At 39.0% G+C, this 18,501-nt stretch overlaps 1 protein-coding gene across 1 annotated transcript in view; it reads left to right on the plus strand.

The window, feature by feature from the left end:
• The first annotated feature begins 517 nt into the window (after positions 1 to 517).
• SREK1 (splicing regulatory glutamic acid and lysine rich protein 1) overlaps positions 518 to 18,501 on the plus strand; it is a 39,249-nt gene continuing 21,265 nt past the window's right edge. Inside the window, exons 1-6 of the mRNA XM_033086151.2 lie at positions 518 to 955; positions 5,861 to 5,994; positions 14,292 to 14,407; positions 15,686 to 15,850; positions 17,250 to 17,428; positions 18,005 to 18,135. Of these exons, the coding sequence (XP_032942042.1) occupies positions 795 to 955; positions 5,861 to 5,994; positions 14,292 to 14,407; positions 15,686 to 15,850; positions 17,250 to 17,428; positions 18,005 to 18,135 (886 nt within the window). The 5' untranslated portion in view covers positions 518 to 794. The remainder of the gene's footprint in view (positions 956 to 5,860; positions 5,995 to 14,291; positions 14,408 to 15,685; positions 15,851 to 17,249; positions 17,429 to 18,004; positions 18,136 to 18,501) is intronic.

The raw sequence follows: 18,501 nt of genomic DNA on the forward strand, positions 1-18,501 counted from the left end.
CTTGGGGAATGGAAAGTCTTACAAACTGCCTGAAACCTTAAACCTTTCAGTGCCAGGATGTACAGCTCCATACCACTAGGAAAGAATCAGTTTGATCCTTAGTAGTTGTAGCCCACACTACTGGCTCAGCCTCATTTTCTCCAGCCAATGTAGTTTTAAAGAAGAACTACAACTGTAGGCAAAATCAGTTTAATTGGGATAGAGTTGCAGTCAATTTATAACAGAACTATTTACAACCGGTTCTATTACAAGCCTTTCATGCTCAGACATGTTCAGAGTGTTTGTTCCCTAGGGTGATTAAACCGTCCCGTACTAACCGTGGCCGCCACCACACACGTGACCAAAGGGGAAATCCCATTTTCCTGCGGGGCCTCGCCCCTGAAGGCCCCGAGCCGCCCACGGGGTCGCCCGGGCAGCCCCTGGCCCGGCGCGCGTTAGCGGGGCCGCCATGCGCGCGCAAAAGCGAGCGGCAGGGGCGGCCCCTCGCCGCCCGCGCCTCTTCCTGGGCGGGGCCTCGGCCCCGCGCCGGTCCCGCCCCACAGCCGGCGGCCCAGCCGGCTCCATATGAGGTGGCTGCTGCGGAAGTGGCTCCTGGGGAAACCAGCGATCTTCACGCCGCAGGCGGGCCGGAGGCCCTGCCGGCAGGGGCCGCCCATCCGTCCGACAACTCTTCTGGGAGCAGTCGAGTGCTACAGCGCCCACCCACAGGGCCGCTCCGGCCGGTGGCGCGCATCCCTCTCGGTGGGCGGGCCCGCGCCCCCGGGTGCGCGCGGTAAGGCTGGGCAGGCGCCGCCATGATGAACAGCGGCGGGATCGGGGTGCCGCTGGGCTTCCCCCTGGGCCCCACGTCCGTCATCCAGGTCACCAACCTCTCCTCGGCCGTGACCAGTGAGCAGATGCGGACGCTCTTCGGCTTCCTGGGAGATATCGAGGAACTGCGTCTCTATCCCCCGGAGTAAGTGAGGCCCGTGCCGCCCTCCGCAGCGACGGAGACTGGGGGTGAGGGAGAGGCGCGGAGGGGCCGGGGGTGGCGGGAAGGGCAGGAGGGCAGACGCGCCATTTTGAGTGCGGGCACCAGGGAGGCGTCACGTGGTCCCTCCCCTTTGTATGGCCGGAGCTGCGGGGAAGCAGCTGCGCCCGCACTTAAGATGGCGGCACCGGCCGTTTTCCCCCTTTCCTAAAAACCCGCTTTCTGTGGTCTGTCTCTCCTCGTCCACGCTGGGTGCAGGCGAGCTAGACCGAAGAGTTCAATGCCTGCCCTCGCTCGACTGCCTTTATTCTTTTTCTTTTATTCGTTTTTGATGGAAGGGCTCCGAGAAGGGACCGTTCGAACTGAAGTCACAGTAGCTCAGGTTTTGCAGAGGAAAAGAACCTGCCCTGCCTTGTGCTTGTAGTTGCCCCCAACAAAACTTGTACAGTAAATTAATCATTGGCGTCACATCTCTCCTTAAATTATAGCGGTTCGTGTGGTGTCAGCAGCGTGCGAAGGTTGCACTCAGGTGGAAGGTTCAGAGGCTCTCAGAGTAACAGTGTTGCCTTCCCCGAGAAGACGATGATCAGCAGAAAAGGAGGGGGAAAGAAAATATTTTTTCTCTCAAGGCAGTAGTTGTCCTGGGAAGCGAATAACAAATGTGCCTTGTCGAACATTGTATTTTCTCAGAAAAATCTTAGTGGTGGAAAGGAGAGGGCATCCTAGATGTTATTAGCATCCCGGCACATGAACTTTGATACAAAAATGCTCAGGCTAACAAAACTTCGATTTGCAAAAGAGAATAGCCGGGCAGATGGTGTTTATCTAGCTACATAACGTATGACTATACTTGAATACGAACAATTCAGAAAAAATAAATATTTAATATGTAAAATATACTTGAAGTAAGATATGTATTACAAAGAGCTATATGGTGGATTTTTTACAGTTTTCTAGGGCTTTGTCCTGGACTTACTCCATGGTTTATTTATATTTTGGATTTTCTCTTAACTGAATGTATTTTTTGTTACAGCTGTTATTCTTGTCTTTCACTAGGTTATGTAACAGATTTTAAGGGAAATGGAGACTTTCTTGATATTCATACACAAATAATGGTTGTGCCAATGTGTATGATTTTGTCAGGGTGTTTATACACAAAAAAAAATGCTAAAATCCAGTACCACAGTAGGGAATAATTTGGGAATGTTAAGGTTACAATACTGATGAGTTCAGTTTTCAGAGACAGGAGGAAGGATTGTGATTATCTGTTTTACTCTTGGTTTTATTTACCGTTATTTTTGCACAAATGTTAGAAGTATGATTTTGCTTTCCTCATACTTATGGACATTTGAACTGACTTCCAAATTACTATCTTGCGAAAAAACTTAAGTATTTACTCTAATCCCCTTCCTTAGAAACAAAAGCAAGAAGTGCCTCCTGTTGACTTTCTGAAAATGTATTTAAATACATTATGATAAATTCATAAAATGGTATTTCATTGGCGAGTGGATGGGAAGCAAAGGTGTCCCAAACGAAATGTAGATCACTATCAGTTTGCAGTACAGTTAAAAACTGACACTAGTTTGTAGGATGTGACAGATCTTTTGCCTTGGGTGTGTACTCCAGTATGCTAACCACTGACACAACCTAGTGGTGTTTTCCAGTATTGAATTCTTAGTCTTGGACATGCACGGAAAGTCCCACGTATTTGTCATCCAGTTGAAGTCTGCTTTTCAGAGTAGCCTTCAAAATTACATGTGTAGAAGTGAACCTTCAAATGTGGCCTTAAGAGGATTTTTGAGCAGTTAAATGTTGCAAAACTTACTGAACAACAATTGGGTTTTTGCAGAATGAGTTGTTTGAAAGCAGGGGGTCATAAACTGATTCTGTTAGGTGTGGAAGGACCTGCTGTGTAATAGTGCATGCTTCTGAATAGTCTGGAGTGGTCTTGGAAGCTAGAACACTGAGAATAAACTTTTGGTTTAACCAGAAGTTGGATGATGAGCTGGTTTGTCATAACCTTCCCTAGTCAAGGGCAAGACTGGATTGGCCGCTGTGTTCTGCCACCAGGAAGCTCCGCTCTGGTTGCAACCCAGTAGGCGTTGAGAGGTGGAGACACATGCCATACCAGACCTTGGCAGTGGGGTTCTGACACAGGTGGATGGGCCACCATCACTTAACCAAGAGAAGGGCTCATCATATGTATGGTCAAATAAATAGACACTGTTTTATCCTGCAGTGACAGCAGTATAGGTGAGGCTTTTGAGGCAAAACACAACCTTATTTAAACTGATCTGCACTATAATTATATGACATTCCATAATATTCTATTTTTAAATGTTACTAATTTTTGTCATGTCCTCCACACCTCACACACCTCACCTCCCTGCTCCACTTGAGAAAATTTGGACAGTTAGAGAAATATTTTGTAGCCTTTTCTTTGGTAGATTTCTGAATAGATTCTCTTTAGGAAATACTTTGATTTTTTATCCTGTTAGGAGATGAATATTGCTGTCTTCCTACAAAGGGAAACAAAAATATTAGCAATGTCCAGATACTATTTAGAGATTTATTTCCTTGTTAATTTTTTTTTCTGAAGAGGCTAACTGAATTTTAGGAACTTCGAATCAGAGATGTATGCTTTGCTTTTTGACATGAAGGCTGTGTAACCTAGGAAAAAGATCGTGAGTCTCCCTCAATTCAGCCTCAGTAAAGGCTAAAAAAAAAAACACAACAAATGGAATTAGAATAGGATTTACTGTTTTAGGAGAGCCTTCTTGAAAGGGCTGATGGGAAGATTTTGGAAGCACCCTTCATAAAAGGAGAGGACTCAATCACTGTTAAACCTTCTAGAATTTTAGACCTCTTAGATCTTAGCAGTTTCCCTCAATGCAGCTTTGATATATTTTTAGTAGAGATGGTCACCTTATAGAGAATTTCCCCTTCTTAACCTTTGGAAAATGCTAGGTATCAAGATATCTTTGTAGGGCCTCATTTGCACCAGTGTTCTAATATTTTTTAACACGCTGTCCACATAACTTTTGTGTTCTAAATCAGGAAGTATAGGAGAGTAAATCTTAAAAAAACACACTTAACAATGCGGGCTCCGTAGATGTTAAAATTTATAACGATTATTGGGGGAATTTGAAACTGCCTGAAGCAGAATTATATTTTTGAGGTGCAAGGAAAACAAAAAAGGAAAGAAGTCCCAGGACATATTTCTAGTCTTCAGGCTGTGTGGACCTTAGAACCTTCAGTGGTGGCTTTAGCCATTTGGGTTATAACTGAGGGGTGTATTTAAAAAAAACCCAAGCAAACATGTTACAATGACAACACAAAACCCCAAGATACTGTCAACTCCCTCCACTTAGAGTCCTCTCCCCCACAAACCAAAACAAATAAAAAATTACTTGTAGCCATAGAAGTCTTTGTGACAAACAAAGTTTCTCTAAAGTACTGAAGAAGTCACAGCTGGCTGTCACCTCTGATGGAAATTGGTCTCAACTGAGACCTTAACAGCTGTCGTGGAAAGCTATTCTATGCAGTTATTTCCTTCCTGAATGTGGACATTTGAAACAGTGAAGACATCAGCCACTGCGAATAAAATGGGCAGAAGAGATGTAGTCATGTTGTAATATTAATTTTTCTAAATTGTATGAGGTTGACTGTCATGTTTACGTGTCTCCACTCCCTGTTTAGTTTTTCCTCCACAGTGTTGTCTGTTCCTATAGAATTTTTTATCATAGATGTTTCTGAATGCCTTTCTGAATTTGACCCTCTCTAGATATTATACATTGGTGCTACTGTCCTGTTAGCTAGAAACATATTAGACTGCCTGCCTCAGTTTTATATTCTTAATTGATTTTTGTAATTAATATGATAAGGTAATGTGTCTAAAACTTTTGATTTGTATTTTAATCCTGAAATGTAATAGGATTTCACAGAATTACTGGGGAAGCACGTGCTCGGAATTCAAGGGGACTCCAAGATGAGTTGTGTTAAACTTGAACTACTGCTGGTGCTTCCAGAAATTTCACGAGGGTTTCCATTTTGGTTGTGACAGGACCAGGGTGAAACAGTCTATGCAACATTTTTTTCCATGATTTCAAGTGAAAATTGCTGATGTTCCAGCAATATTGTATTGTATTCTCTATTTGAATATTTTACCTGTACTTACTTCAAATGAAGAAATAAGCTACTAATATAAAGGTTACAAACCTTAACTAGAGAATCCATTTTTAAAGCAAATTTTTGTGGTTTTGATCAAGATTGCAGCATTCACATATTCTCTGTTGGCATACTGTGTAATGAAAAAGTGAATTACAAATTGTCTTCCCTTTTGTAGCCAAATGGTGAGTTGCTCCTACTTCCTCCAGTGTTACTCCATGCTACATTGTGCCAAACTTAGGCAAATGATAAAAATGGCTTTTGTTACATATAAGACACAGTATTTGAAAGCCCTCTCAAGAACTGCTTTTATCTTTGTAAGATTTTAATAAACTACTTTCGTGAAAGCCAGAGAAAGAATATTGATAACTACAGGCTAATACCTGAAGGACCTGCCAAAAATGGCAGAGTTTGTTGTCTGTCTTGTAATTGTCAAGTAAATACTCCTTAAAATAGTAATTTGAAATGTATTATACAGTGTTGGGTAGCCAGATAGTAGAAGAAGATTAGTTGTTTGTTAGTGATTTTGGTTTATGTAAATTTTCATTTAAAAGCTGCTCCATGCTTTTTTCACTGATGCAGCAAGTTGGCAAATTAGAAGATTTCTATACTTTAGGCTTCCTTTTCTAGGAAAAATTCTTTTTTTTTTCCCTAAGGAATAGTAGTTAAAAATGCATGCATGCAATTTATGACTAATTGATATTTTTTCGTTTTATCTTGCAGCAACGCACCTCTTGCTTTTTCCTCCAAAGTATGTTATATTAAGTTTCGTGAAGCATCGAGTGTTGGTGTGGCCCAGCATCTAACTAACACGGTTTTTATTGACAGAGCTTTGATAGTTGTGCCCTGCGCAGAAGGTTGGTATTTTAGACATTCTTTTGTAACGTTGTTCTTTGTTGTGTCTGTTAATTGTTTTAAGCTTTCTATGTAAGGTGATGCTTTGTTGTTATTTTGTTTTATTGGTTTCTGAAAAAAAAGGCCTTGAAACAAAATTGAAAATTGAATGAAGAAAAACCCAGTTGTACGTGTTTAATTGAAATTCAACATTAGCGAAAGATAGTTGGTTTAAGATAGGATAAATCAGGTTTCCATAGTTATTACATATTTAGAAGGAAAAGAAAGGAAAATAATTCCTTTCACTGTGGTTTGTGTTGGCAAGTGTATTCGCACACAGAGTTCTCGCTGAAGTCAATGGAGCTCTGAAAAGATTAGGCAATTTCTTAACACATAACATTGCAGTTTAAATCGCAATACGTCACCTTTGCTGTAGAGAATATTTTCCTGATTTGTGCTTCATTAAAGATACTGATTATTTCTGCATTTTTTGGGTGAATCCCAATTTTCTCCTACAGACGTGATATATTTATTTGGCCATTTTGGAGTCATCTAATCGAAGATACTTAGCATTCAAAATACCTTTGAAGAGAAAAGTTAATCTGCTAATTTAATTTTTAAAAAACAATTTTATCTTCTTGTTATAGTTGAAAATGTTACTTCATGTGCCATAAAAAACTTTTCTTATGTATACTGGTACTCCTTTTTTGTTTTGGATATCTGTTTAAATATAAAGTGATCGTCCAGAATGCTCCCATCATAAAATGTTCTTAAAACTGTTAATGAGATAAAATACTTGATGAATACTAAATTGACAGGTGTTTCTTTAACTGGCTTTTACAGATGTGTTGAGTGCAAGACAGTTTTAGTTGTTAGTTCAAGCATCCTAGATTTGAATACAGTTACATGAAGTAGGGTCCTGTGGGAAGCATATCAAAGAAGTTAGGCAGAGCCCTATTGACTTCATTGGGATCACTGGAATTTAGCCTCTGATTGGTGCTGGACCTATTGTCTCTTTTGAATGGAATCATTCCAGCTGATGGAGTGAACCTGAATTTACTTTCAACTTGGTTGCTGTTTTGCCATGAACAACAGTATGTAGAGTGATTGAACCGTAAGCTGCAGCAGATCAAGAAATACCTCTTATTGACACCTCTAACTGCAAGAATCAGGTTTTGGTTAAACAAAAAAAAAACAGTTGACTATTTGCAGTTTGTTAACAATGGTCCCAGAGTACCAGTTTTTGGCATGTTTACTGCATCATGATCTAGATAGTGTGAGATGAATGCTGCTATGATACTCATCTGGGACATTCTTAATAAACTGGCAAGTCTCCAAAATTTCACAAACTATAAAAGTACTTTTACTAAAGGCCATATTGACCAACAGTGTCAATATGCTTGTTCTTGTAGCTTTCTTAGGCAGCACATACATTTTTAATTTCTTTTGTATCTTGTTTTGGGGGCTCTTCGTTTTCGTATTTTAACTTATTCTTAAACCACAAAGAGAATATTGCTGCATACAAAGAGAATATTGCTGTTTGCACTGGAAACTGTGTAGAGGCTAAGGAGACCAGAGTCTCCAGTTGAAGAATTGCCCCTAAATAAATAGACTAAAGATTATTCAGAATCATAGCTTTATATTTCATCAATGAGATCTTAACACTGAGAGGGAAGGTGGCTGCCTAATGAGTGAACAACACTTCCTGGTTTTTCTTGTGATGAGATCACTGCCTGACATGCCAACAGGCAGGTAAAGCTACATTTTCCTATGTCTTTTGTGGTAGACAGTGAATGAAAGGAGAATAAATCAAAATTTTGGCAAATCTTGTTCCAACTCTTTTCATAACTGTCTAAACAGGCATTTCTGAGAAAACATTGTCACTGTTCAGAATAATTTTGGACTCCACAGAAATGTATTATTATTAGATGAACAGGTGACTAGGTTTTGAGGTCACTTTTTTTTAATGTCACAATGGTGTTCCGTGTAACTTTATATCAGAATTAGTCATTTATAAAAAGATGTGAATTTATACAGCTTTAACTTTCTGATGAATTTGTGTGGAGTAAGTATGGCTTTGGAGACCACGGCACAAGGGTTTTTTCACTATGTATCATATGATGATGCACTGTTAATGGAGTCAGTGGAGTGGATCAGGTTTTAAAAGTAGTGATGGCTTTTTATCATTCCAGGAGGTAAAGTTATACCATTGGCCAATGTTGCCAATAATAAAACATTAATGTGTGAAGCTCAACATAGAGGAGAGGTAAAATGGAAATCTGAAAACCTGGTTCAAATATTTGAATAAAATCTGAAATTTGGAGTGTATTTAAACATAGGTAAATCAAGAAGGAAAACACTACTGAATGAAATCAATGTAAAGTATGTGATATGTGATCAACAATTTAACAAAAATATAATTGTAAATGAAGTAATACTATTGAGATGTGAACATATGAGTTCTTGTGTGTGTGTATTGGTAGGTTTTTCTTTAAATGTACTTTGAAAATGCAAAGGTTGAAAGCTAAACAAAGATACCACCCTAATCTTTCTGAATTTTATGTCCACATTATCTGGTAGATGGATTTTGACTATTAATTTGGTTTTGTATGTTTTCTCTGTGTGATATTTGTGCATTATTAGATGACTAGACTGGCCAAGGCAGACCTGTTACACTTGCCTGAGTTAGGCATTGTTTGCCATGCCACTAAACCTGCCGCCAAGTGAAACCTTCATGGGGGAAATGAGATCGAAGTCTGACCTGCTGAAGATGGACGCCCTGTCTCTGTTTTTATTTTATTTTGCTTTCTTTCCTTTGTTTCTTTTATTTTTTATTTTATTTTGTCCCTTTTTTGTTTTGTTCTGTTAAATCTCTTTCCCTTGTACTTGTGAACTGGTACTTCAGTTCTGTAAAATGATGTTTGTAAAGGGTTCACAGTGTTTGATTTTGAAGTTGACCTGAAGCTGCTTATGAATGGTGGATGGTATACAGATTATTTAGCATATGATTGGGTTTTAATGCTCTGAATTAAGGATAAATTTGATTTGGAATTTGTTAAAGTATCTAAATTCAACAGATGAGTACATTGTGTCGGAAGACAGGAATAGTGAAAAATTTATCGGTTTCTAGATACATTCTTCCGTATGTTGTGCTTTATGAGTTTATCTTGGAAAAGGATAGTTAAAACTTATTTCTGGAGAAAACAACTTTAGAAAGTCAAGTCATAATATTTCTCTGCTATTTTCCCTCAGCAGAGTGTTTTATGGTGCACCAGCTATTTAAAAGAAGGCTTACCATTTATGTCTAACATGATGAGTTTAAAGTAATTATTTCTGAAATTGAACTTTTATGAATATTGAATGTCATAAAATATTTGTTTACTTCTAATGAAACCTTGCTCCAGTGAGGTCAGTGGTAGTAAGATTTCATCCTTTTTTTTTTTTTTTTTGTAACTTTCAAAAAAAACCTATTTACCACTCATAAGTACAAATGCAGCCTGAAGTTTTGGTTGGAGTGCGTTATGTAAGACACATTGTCTTTTAACACTGTTACTTGTGGGAAGATTGAATCAGTTCTCTTTGTGTGTGTGTGCGTGCGTGTGTTGCACTTTGACATGCTCTAGTGGTGATTATTTGAGGAAGGGGTTTAAAAAATCCACTGAAGTCAGAAAAAAAAGTGTTTTTCCAGTCATCCCAGAGTGTCAGAAGCCCTGGCATTTCATGCTGGAGTTATTAAGATGGTTCTTATCCCTAAAGGATGTTCTTCTTGTGAAACAGAAGCTGTGAAAGAGAAATGGTGGTGGACAAAGTGGCGTGTCTAGTCCGCAGGCATTGCTCGCCCTAGCCAGCTGGGATCTCTTGGTTTCACTTCTTTCACCAGGCTCTGTACTGCGACTGGGAACAGCTGTGATTTGTGATCTTTGTTGGATTTGGCTGTGACAGTCGTAATTGCCAGTAGCTGTAATTGCTTTATTCCCTTCGGCTAAATCCACTAAGAATCATGAGATGGATGTCATAGAAATTATTTTATTTCTAAGTGTGCATGTTCCAATGATGTAAAATAGCAGGAAAATAGTGGCCTTTTTTAATGTTTAAAGTAGATTGTGAACTCTTCAGCATTTTTAAAACACCCAAACTCATTGCAAAAGCATTTTTGGATGTGAGGGTTAACTCTTTAGGTTCACTACAATGAGTTGGAAATTAATTTCTTTTGAGCTCTTGAGGAATAAAAATACTGTGATTAGTACTTGTTTGATGCAGATGATTCTGTTTAGCCTTCAGCAAAATGGGTCCTAGTATGGACTAGGTTGTCTAGGGCTCTTTAGACTAACGGTACCTAAAAGTAGCAATCAACTCTGCCTTTAGGCAACACTGGAACTGTGTACATTTGCTTCCAGATTCTTTTGCAAAGGGAAGAATCAATAAATAAATCATTGAACATGTGGTTTACTAAGCAGAAGAGCTTCTAAGAAATCTGTCTAAGGATGTGGTATAGATATGGCATATTTATTTTGACTACTTCCCTCATTATAAAATAAATATCTTCACCTCATTCTTATTCAGATTTTAAATACCATGTTCTAAAAATGAAGGTATTACTCTTAAACTAAATTGTCCTAAATTGCTGCATTGTAACCCACATATTTGGATGTATTTAGTGGGCTTGTATTTCCTTGACAAACACAGTTGCACTGGTAAAACTATAAAATTTAAAACTTAATTTATAAGGTTATTTAGACTCACATATTAATTTCTTTTTCAAAACTTTTTAAAGAATATGAAGGTAGATATTCAAGATACTGCAGATTTAATTTTTTTCCTCCACAACAGTGTTTTGTAGAATTTTTTTATAACTTGACCTAGTCTTAAAAACTGGAAAAGTTATTCTGGAGAGACAGCGTCTTCGAATATACAGGCAAATTTTCAGGGTTCTGTTTATAGAAATGGACCCTTTCAAATTTTTGAAAACAAAATAAATGAGTCTTTCTTTGTGGTATGGAGCTGACCAATTTGACTTTTTATTTAAAATAGAACTTTATAGTGTTGAAAGATCAAAGTATTCTGGAAATAATGCTGCAAACTTTACAATTTACATGTGCATGCTGTTCATTCTGTGAACTGCTGTAGTGGTGAACGTACCTGAAATGTTCAGGATTTCTTGAACAACGTTTCAGCAAGTTAATGATTTCAGTTATTTCATCCATATACTTAAAGTTTAGGTTTCTACTGAAGTCACTTTATGAACTTGAGTCACTGTCTGTCTTAGTTGTGTGTCTTAACTGAGCTCCTGTTTAAAAGGGCTAAACGCCTAAGCATTTTGTAAGTTTACCTGGTTAAATGTGTATTGAATTGGCTGTAAGTGCATACTTAAATTAGGCATATACTTATGTACAGTACTGACCAAGGATCTCAGTTAGCATGCAGGCATATCACTATCAGAGCCATTTCTGCCACTGGATTTGATTGTGCCATGTCTCTTGATCCATAGAAACCTGCATGAGTAGCTGTTGGATTGCAAGATGCTCACTATTCAGGATAAGTTCTGGTTCATTAGTAATTTGAAACAACATTAATACTTCGATTTTCAGAAGAGTTGGTACATAATTCTATGCCTAATTTGCATGCACATCTGCTGGAACTGTATATTCAAAAGCCTGTTAGTAGACCTGCATATTAGGCAGGGTGTGCAAAGTACCTGATACTTTTGAGTGGTCAGACAAATCACGTGCACCTCTCATTGCATGCCTGACTTCAAAACGAGATCTATTAAGAGTGCTGAACATTGTGGTGGTGGCTTAGATTCATGCATGTTTTTTAAAAAATCCCTGGTAGGCATTATTGCACATTTAAGTCCTAAGTTCTAATAATTTTCCTGTTTTTCTCCCTTAGATAGCAAAATGTGGTTTCTTACATGTTAAGGAGCAAGGTTAAATTTTAACATAAACAAAATAAGTGTAAATAGGAAGCATGAAAAAAAAGGGTACTGTTACTTTATCTGTTCTGTTACACCCATGCTACATGTAAATTAAGTTTCATTTAGATTTGTTTTGTCATTCAGTCACACCAGCTGTAATCCAGGCTTTCCCATAGATCTGTAGAGCAGGTTTGCAGCACTTGTTTCTTTTCATTTTTTAAAGTAGTATGTTTTCTGTGGTGTCAGTTGGAACTCATATCACTAAACCTGCATAGTGTTTTGAAACCTACCTCAAATTTTCCTTTTCAGTAAGCATATAAATCTTAAAATTTTGGATTTAGATGTTTTGTAGTTAAAATGTGCAGTTTGAATCAAGGCAGGAAACCACTGGCACAGCTTTTTATGTATTATTCAACTATTAAAACATTGTTTAAATAAGAGCATTTACTTAATTTTTAAGATCAATGGGGTAATACCAAAGGACTCAATTAGTACACTACTACCTAGTATAGTTGAGACTTCTTCCACTAGTTTTTTTAGTTTAGTGTTTAATGTTTGTGCCAGTTTAATCCCTTTGCGTTTGAAATTTAAAATGTATGTTTAATTGTAATCATTAATTGTTTAAGTATTAATCTTTCGATTTTTTGAGATGTTCTGGGGGTTCATTTAGTAGTCTAATCATGGCTAACATTCAGTGAAACCTACATTTAATTCAGATTAGTTATTACAGTAATTTCACGGCTATAAGGCGCACCCTTTTGACGATAATTTTGACCCAAGCCCGGAAGTGTGCCTTATAGTCTGGTGTGCCTTATATAGTGGAAAAAGTTACAAAATTTACCAACCTGGAAGTGCGAGCCACCATGGGGGGGCAGTGCCACGGAAGCACCGAGATGTGAGGTGGGGGTGGGAGCAGGTGGCTGCAGCCAGCAGGAGCCACACGGGGTGGGAGGGAGCCGGAGGCCATGGATGGCCCCGGCGGCTGGGAGCCGCGTGGGGAGGGAGGCGGGCGATGGCCGTGGGCGGTCCCGGCGACTGGGAGCCGTACCGGGAGGGAGGGAGCCAGTGGCCACAGAAACCACAAGCCGCGACCACTCCAAGCCAACCCGGAAGTGCAAGCTGTGGTCGCACCACGGCAGCCCTGAGCCACCCCAGACTGTGGCAACCCTGAGCTGCGCCTCGCCAGCTGGCGCTGGGGGCGGGCAGGAGTGCTGAGGCCTGTGGCATGGGGAGGGTGCCTGGGGCTGCATTTAAAGGCTAGGCCAATCTGTGAAAAATGTTTGCAAATTGAGCACCTGCCAGTAAACCCTGCGATCATGGGATTCTGTTACTAATTTGTTATTTTGTTGCACGCGGTGCAGCTCCTCACTGTAAAGTAAAAAGTGCGCCTTATAGTCCTGTGCACTTTATATACTGACAAAGTTGCAAAAGTTGCCGACTCCCAGAGGTGCACCTTATAATCCGGTGCTCCTTATAGTCATGAAATTACTGTACTTAAACTTTTAGCATGTCAGGACACCTATAATCAGGTTAAAATAACAGAAAGTACCTATGTTGGGAAAATAGAGCTTACTTAGCCTGATTAGTTATGATTTTCTCCAATCTCAGTAAATTTACAGTTAACTTACCAGTTTCAGATAAACTGAGGTGACTAGAATGTGAATGGGTACAAATCTAAGTTTTTTCTACTCTGCCTTCTTCCACCTTCAACTTCACTTGTAGTATGTATTCTGTGCAGTCACAGTAGTTCAGTAGTTTATTATTTTATGTTTTATTTATTTTTACATTCTGAGTAGGTAGCACAAGAGGAATAAAGAAAAGCACAAATTTCAGTCAACACATACTTTTTTTTCTTTTTTTTCCTTTTTTTTTCTTTTTTTTTTTTTTCTTTTTTTAGTTTTCTTTCTTTTACTGATTTGGTTATTTGCCATTTCTGGGGATTAAACTTTAAAAAATGTTCTTCTTTTCTGTATCTGATGTTCTGTGTGCTATTAGTGATGCAGCCAACACGAACGGTTGTCATGTGTAAAACAACTTTCGATCACCGCGAAAACACCGCCCTGGGAAAGCGTCCATGCTTGATATCGTTTGGTTCATGAACGTTAAGTTTCCAGTACAGGTGACCCATAGCTCAAAGTGTTAAATAATTGTATACATTATTCAGTTTTTAAAATAATAATCCATTAATGAGATTGCTAGTCTTTGAAGTTTTGCTCACTTTTGTTTTTCCTAATAGAGCAGGGTAAAAGGAAAAACTTAAGCTATTTGTTTCTTTGTAAGGATCTGGTAGATAGATTCGTTGTTATTTATTACATTTTTAAATGCAAGGGTAATTGTAAAATCATAGAAAGAGTAACATCTGACTAGTGTTCCAACTCTGTGTAATGCTTTCTTTTGCTTCTTCAGGTAAAATCCCAGATGAAGCCAAAGCCCTCTCTCTGTTGGCGCCTGCTCCTACTATGACAAGTCTGATGCCTGGTGCAGGGTTGCTTCCTATACCTACACCAACCCCCTTGACTACAGTAAGTAAAGTTCAGGGTCTGTATAATTTCCAGTTTCCTCTGTTCTCTGTAGCCTTTTCTATGTATAGGGAGCAAGAGCTGTCTGGTCCATGGATGTTGCAGTGAGGCTTCAACTGCGGTGACTCTCCTGAGGATTGATCAGAAAATTCCATGTGCTTCTTTTACAGGGTTTTCTTTCAGATTATTGTTTTCCAAAATAGTGGCTAAATGCTGGTTTAGGTTCTTGTTCTTTTTTTAATTGCCCTCCTACCCTGTAGGGCTAATTTGGTCCAGTGGTAGTTATCCACTGACAAAAAATTTAGTAAAACCTAAGTTACATTGACACCAGTTCTTCAGAATATTAAAAGCTGCAGTAGAGACTTGATATTCTATGGCAAGATTTTTGGCTGTTAGACTGTCTAACAATGTATTCACTATGAAAAGTAGAGAAACTGGGTTCTGCTCTTTTTCCTCCATTCCTGTTTGCCTCTGTAAGCCTTTCTTGACATCAGAAAGTTGCTGTGGTTTATTGAAGGAAAATTTAGGGTTAAAATAGAGTAGTTTTTTCCTTTTGTTACCAATGGTACCAAAGGTACCAATGACTTGTTCAAAATTCCCCACACTTCTTAGAAAATTTGTTTCTTGAAAAGGCTTTGGGTCAAGAAAATTCAAACCAGGAACTCAATGGATTAATTTCATAGTGATTTGTAAGAGACTTCTTAAAACATTTTGCTGTTTTCCAGTTCCAAACATGAAAGCTGTATTTTTCTCATTCTCTAGGTATGTGTGGAAGAACTTGGATAGAATATTCTTTGCATTTCAGCTGTAATTAATCTTACCTTGGGCGATTCATTTGTCCCAAAGACGCTTTATATGTCCCTTTGGTGACCCTGAGCGCTGGAAATTCACTTCTTGCCTTGCTGGACAAAATCTGAGCCTTTCCTCCTTTAGTCCAAATCCTTGTTTCATAAAAACAGGAATACTAGTAGTTCCTGAAAGAATCTTAGTCAATTTGAACCTAAGCATCAGAGCGTGTATATTTTGTGGTTAATATATATCTCTGTCCTGATCTCTTTGGTAAGATATTAGCTGATAACCCATAGAGTACCTTAACTATGGAAGCTGATTTCTGGGTAGATTTTTCTTCTCTAAAAAAACCTGCTGTGCTGTGACCTTAAAGTATTGCTTATATTCATTAGATCTGTTTTTGCAGAAGTGCATCCAGGCAAACAAGTATTAAGTGGAATATTTTTTACCTCTACTTGGCTGCAAAGTGTATTGTGTTCTTGTATTTTCCAGCTTGGTGTTTCACTTGGTACTTTGGGGGCTATACCAGCAGCAGCATTGGATCCTAACATTACAGCACTGGGAGAAATACCACAACCACCAATTATGGGAAATGTAGATCCATCCAAAATTGATGAAATCAGGAGAACAGTCTATGTGGGAAACTTGAATTCCCAGGTAGCTCTTTTTTTTGTTTGTTTCTGTGTTGTGGAAATAGTAACAGAAGGTGTGAAAATCTAATCTTGAATGTTAAAAGAGATTCCATTAGTTAATGACAATATGAATTTAAACGAAACCCCCTAAATGCTTCTGCTTATTTGTGATGTTTTGAATTTTGAAGGTACATGTGCCAGTCAGATTAGGCCAGGCTTTGTCAGAATGCAAGAGAATCCACTGTAGGTCAATTTAAGAAACCTACAGTAATTTCACGACTGTAAGGCGCACTGGATTGCAAGGCGCACCTCCAGAAGTCGGCAAATTTCGCAACTTTGTACATTATATAAGGCGCACCAGACTATAAGGTGCAATTTTTTTTTTGCAGTGAAGATCCATGCCGCGCACAACAAAGTAGTGAATTAGTAACAGAATCCCTTGATTGTGGAGTTTACTGGCAGGTGCTCAATGTGCAAACATTTTTCACAGATTGGCATAACCTTTAAACGCAGCGCCAAGTGCCCTCCCCATGCGTGGGGCCCGGCACTCCTGCCCGCCCCCAACTGGCAAGGCAGGGCTTGGGGCGGCCGCGGCTCACACCTCGGGTTTGCTGCGGCTCATGGTGGCTCAGGGCCGCCACGGCTCACGGTGGCTCAGGGCGCCTTGGGGCTGGGCGGGCTTGGATCAGTCCCGCTTTTTCCCTGCTGGTACTGTGCAGGCTTGGATCGGCCCCGCTGCCCCACTGCCAGGCTCGGGGCTGCCCGGTCCCGCCCACCCCACGCGGCTCCGCGCTCCTGTGATGCCACCCCCCCCTCGCGGCTCTGCTCAGGGCTCGCACTTCTGGGTTGGCAAATTTCGGAACTTCGTACATTATATAAGGCGCACTGGACTATAAGGCGCACTTCCAGGTCTGGACCAAAATTTTAGTCAAAAGGGTACCCCTTATACGCGTGAAATTACTGTACTTCTCATTGTGTGTGTTGATTAAATGTATGGTTTGTGTTAGATGAGAAATCCTCATGAGATCATGTAACTGTCCCCCACACTACAGTGCAGTTTTAGGTACAGTAAGATGGAATTACGTATCCTACTGGAATTTGCAAAATTAGCCTTACCAGTTATTTCAGATTAGTTGCCTGAAAAGTGCTAAATACTATGTAAATTTATTTTCTTTTTTTTATCTAAGCAAAAGACCAAGGGCTTGTGGCTGCACTAATTAGAATTGTAGAATATTCTTTAGATTAAAGGAAGAAAAAATACACGTCTTTAGGTTTTTAAATACAATTTTCCCAAATTCATGTAATATTTGTAAAAATGCTGAGACGTCATTCCAAAAGTACATAGCTCTCAAACTACCCAATATATTAGATAAGTGGTTTTTGTTACATAATTTATTTTAGCTGAGCTTTTCAACTCTTTCTAGACTACAACAGCAGATCAGCTACTTGAATTCTTTAAGCAAGTTGGAGAAGTCAAATTTGTGCGAATGGCAGGTGATGAGACACAACCAACACGATTTGCTTTTGTGGAATTTGCAGACCAAAATTCTGTACCTCGAGCCCTTGCCTTTAATGGAGTTATGTTTGGAGACCGGCCGCTGAAGTAAGAAATTAAATTATCCGTATGACTGTTGAATGAGAGATTTGTTTGTGTCACTGTACACACATTTATGACTTATGTGTAGCGAAATGTATGCGGACCAGTTGTTATCAAAGGAATTTTTATGAATTCCAGTTTCACAGTTAGGTGTACATTTCTCTCAATAGAATACATATAGCATATAATAAAATACATTTATATTAACCTTGAGGTAGTGTAAGCTGTAACAGTGAAAAAATTTTTGAAGTCCATAGTACTAATTAAATTTTCAGTATTATATGTATGTGGTTAGTAGGTGTTAATGTGGAGATTTGATCTGAAATAAAGAAGTAACTTCCCAGACTTCTACTGAAAATGCTGTAACACAAGAATGCTGTGTTGCCTTTCTTTGAAAGTGGTAAGATTTCGAAGATACTTTGTATACTTGGAATAGATGAGTGTTACAAATCTGTAGTTTGGCTGAACTTTGACATTTTTAAGCGTACATGAAGTTGAGATGTTTTAATTTCTGACTTGTTATTCATTTGCTCTGTTCAAATGTTTAAGAATGAAAAAGATTTTTATTTTTCTTTAACTTAGGATAAATCACTCCAATAATGCAATAGTGAAGCCTCCTGAAATGACGCCACAAGCTGCTGCTAAGGAGCTAGAAGAAGTGATGAAGAGAGTAAGGGAAGCTCAGTCTTTTATATCTGCTGCTATTGAGCCAGGTAGGTATATTGTGTTCATTACTGAACAGGCACATTCTGTATTTACTTAATTACACATTTCTAAGAGGATTTTCAGACACAAGAGAAGGGCATCCAGAGGTATGCAGTACATGCTGGGAAAAAAACCAAAATAATCAAAATTCTGTTCATGAATCTAAGCAGTGGAATGAAGTATTTTATTTCATCGTGTCTGGTTTTCAGATACATGTTCTCTGAATGTTCTCAAACATGCAAATTTAATACTAAATTGGTACTTAATGATGGCACTTTTAAAGTTAAGAGCACTTGAAAACATTTAAAAGAAAATGCTTTATATTTTTGTTGTCCTTCAGCACCCTTTAATGCCATAGTGTCACAATTGGAGTG

This window comes from Catharus ustulatus, chromosome Z, assembly GCF_009819885.2.
Source record: "Catharus ustulatus isolate bCatUst1 chromosome Z, bCatUst1.pri.v2, whole genome shotgun sequence".
Taxonomy (NCBI): Eukaryota; Metazoa; Chordata; class Aves; order Passeriformes; family Turdidae; genus Catharus; species Catharus ustulatus.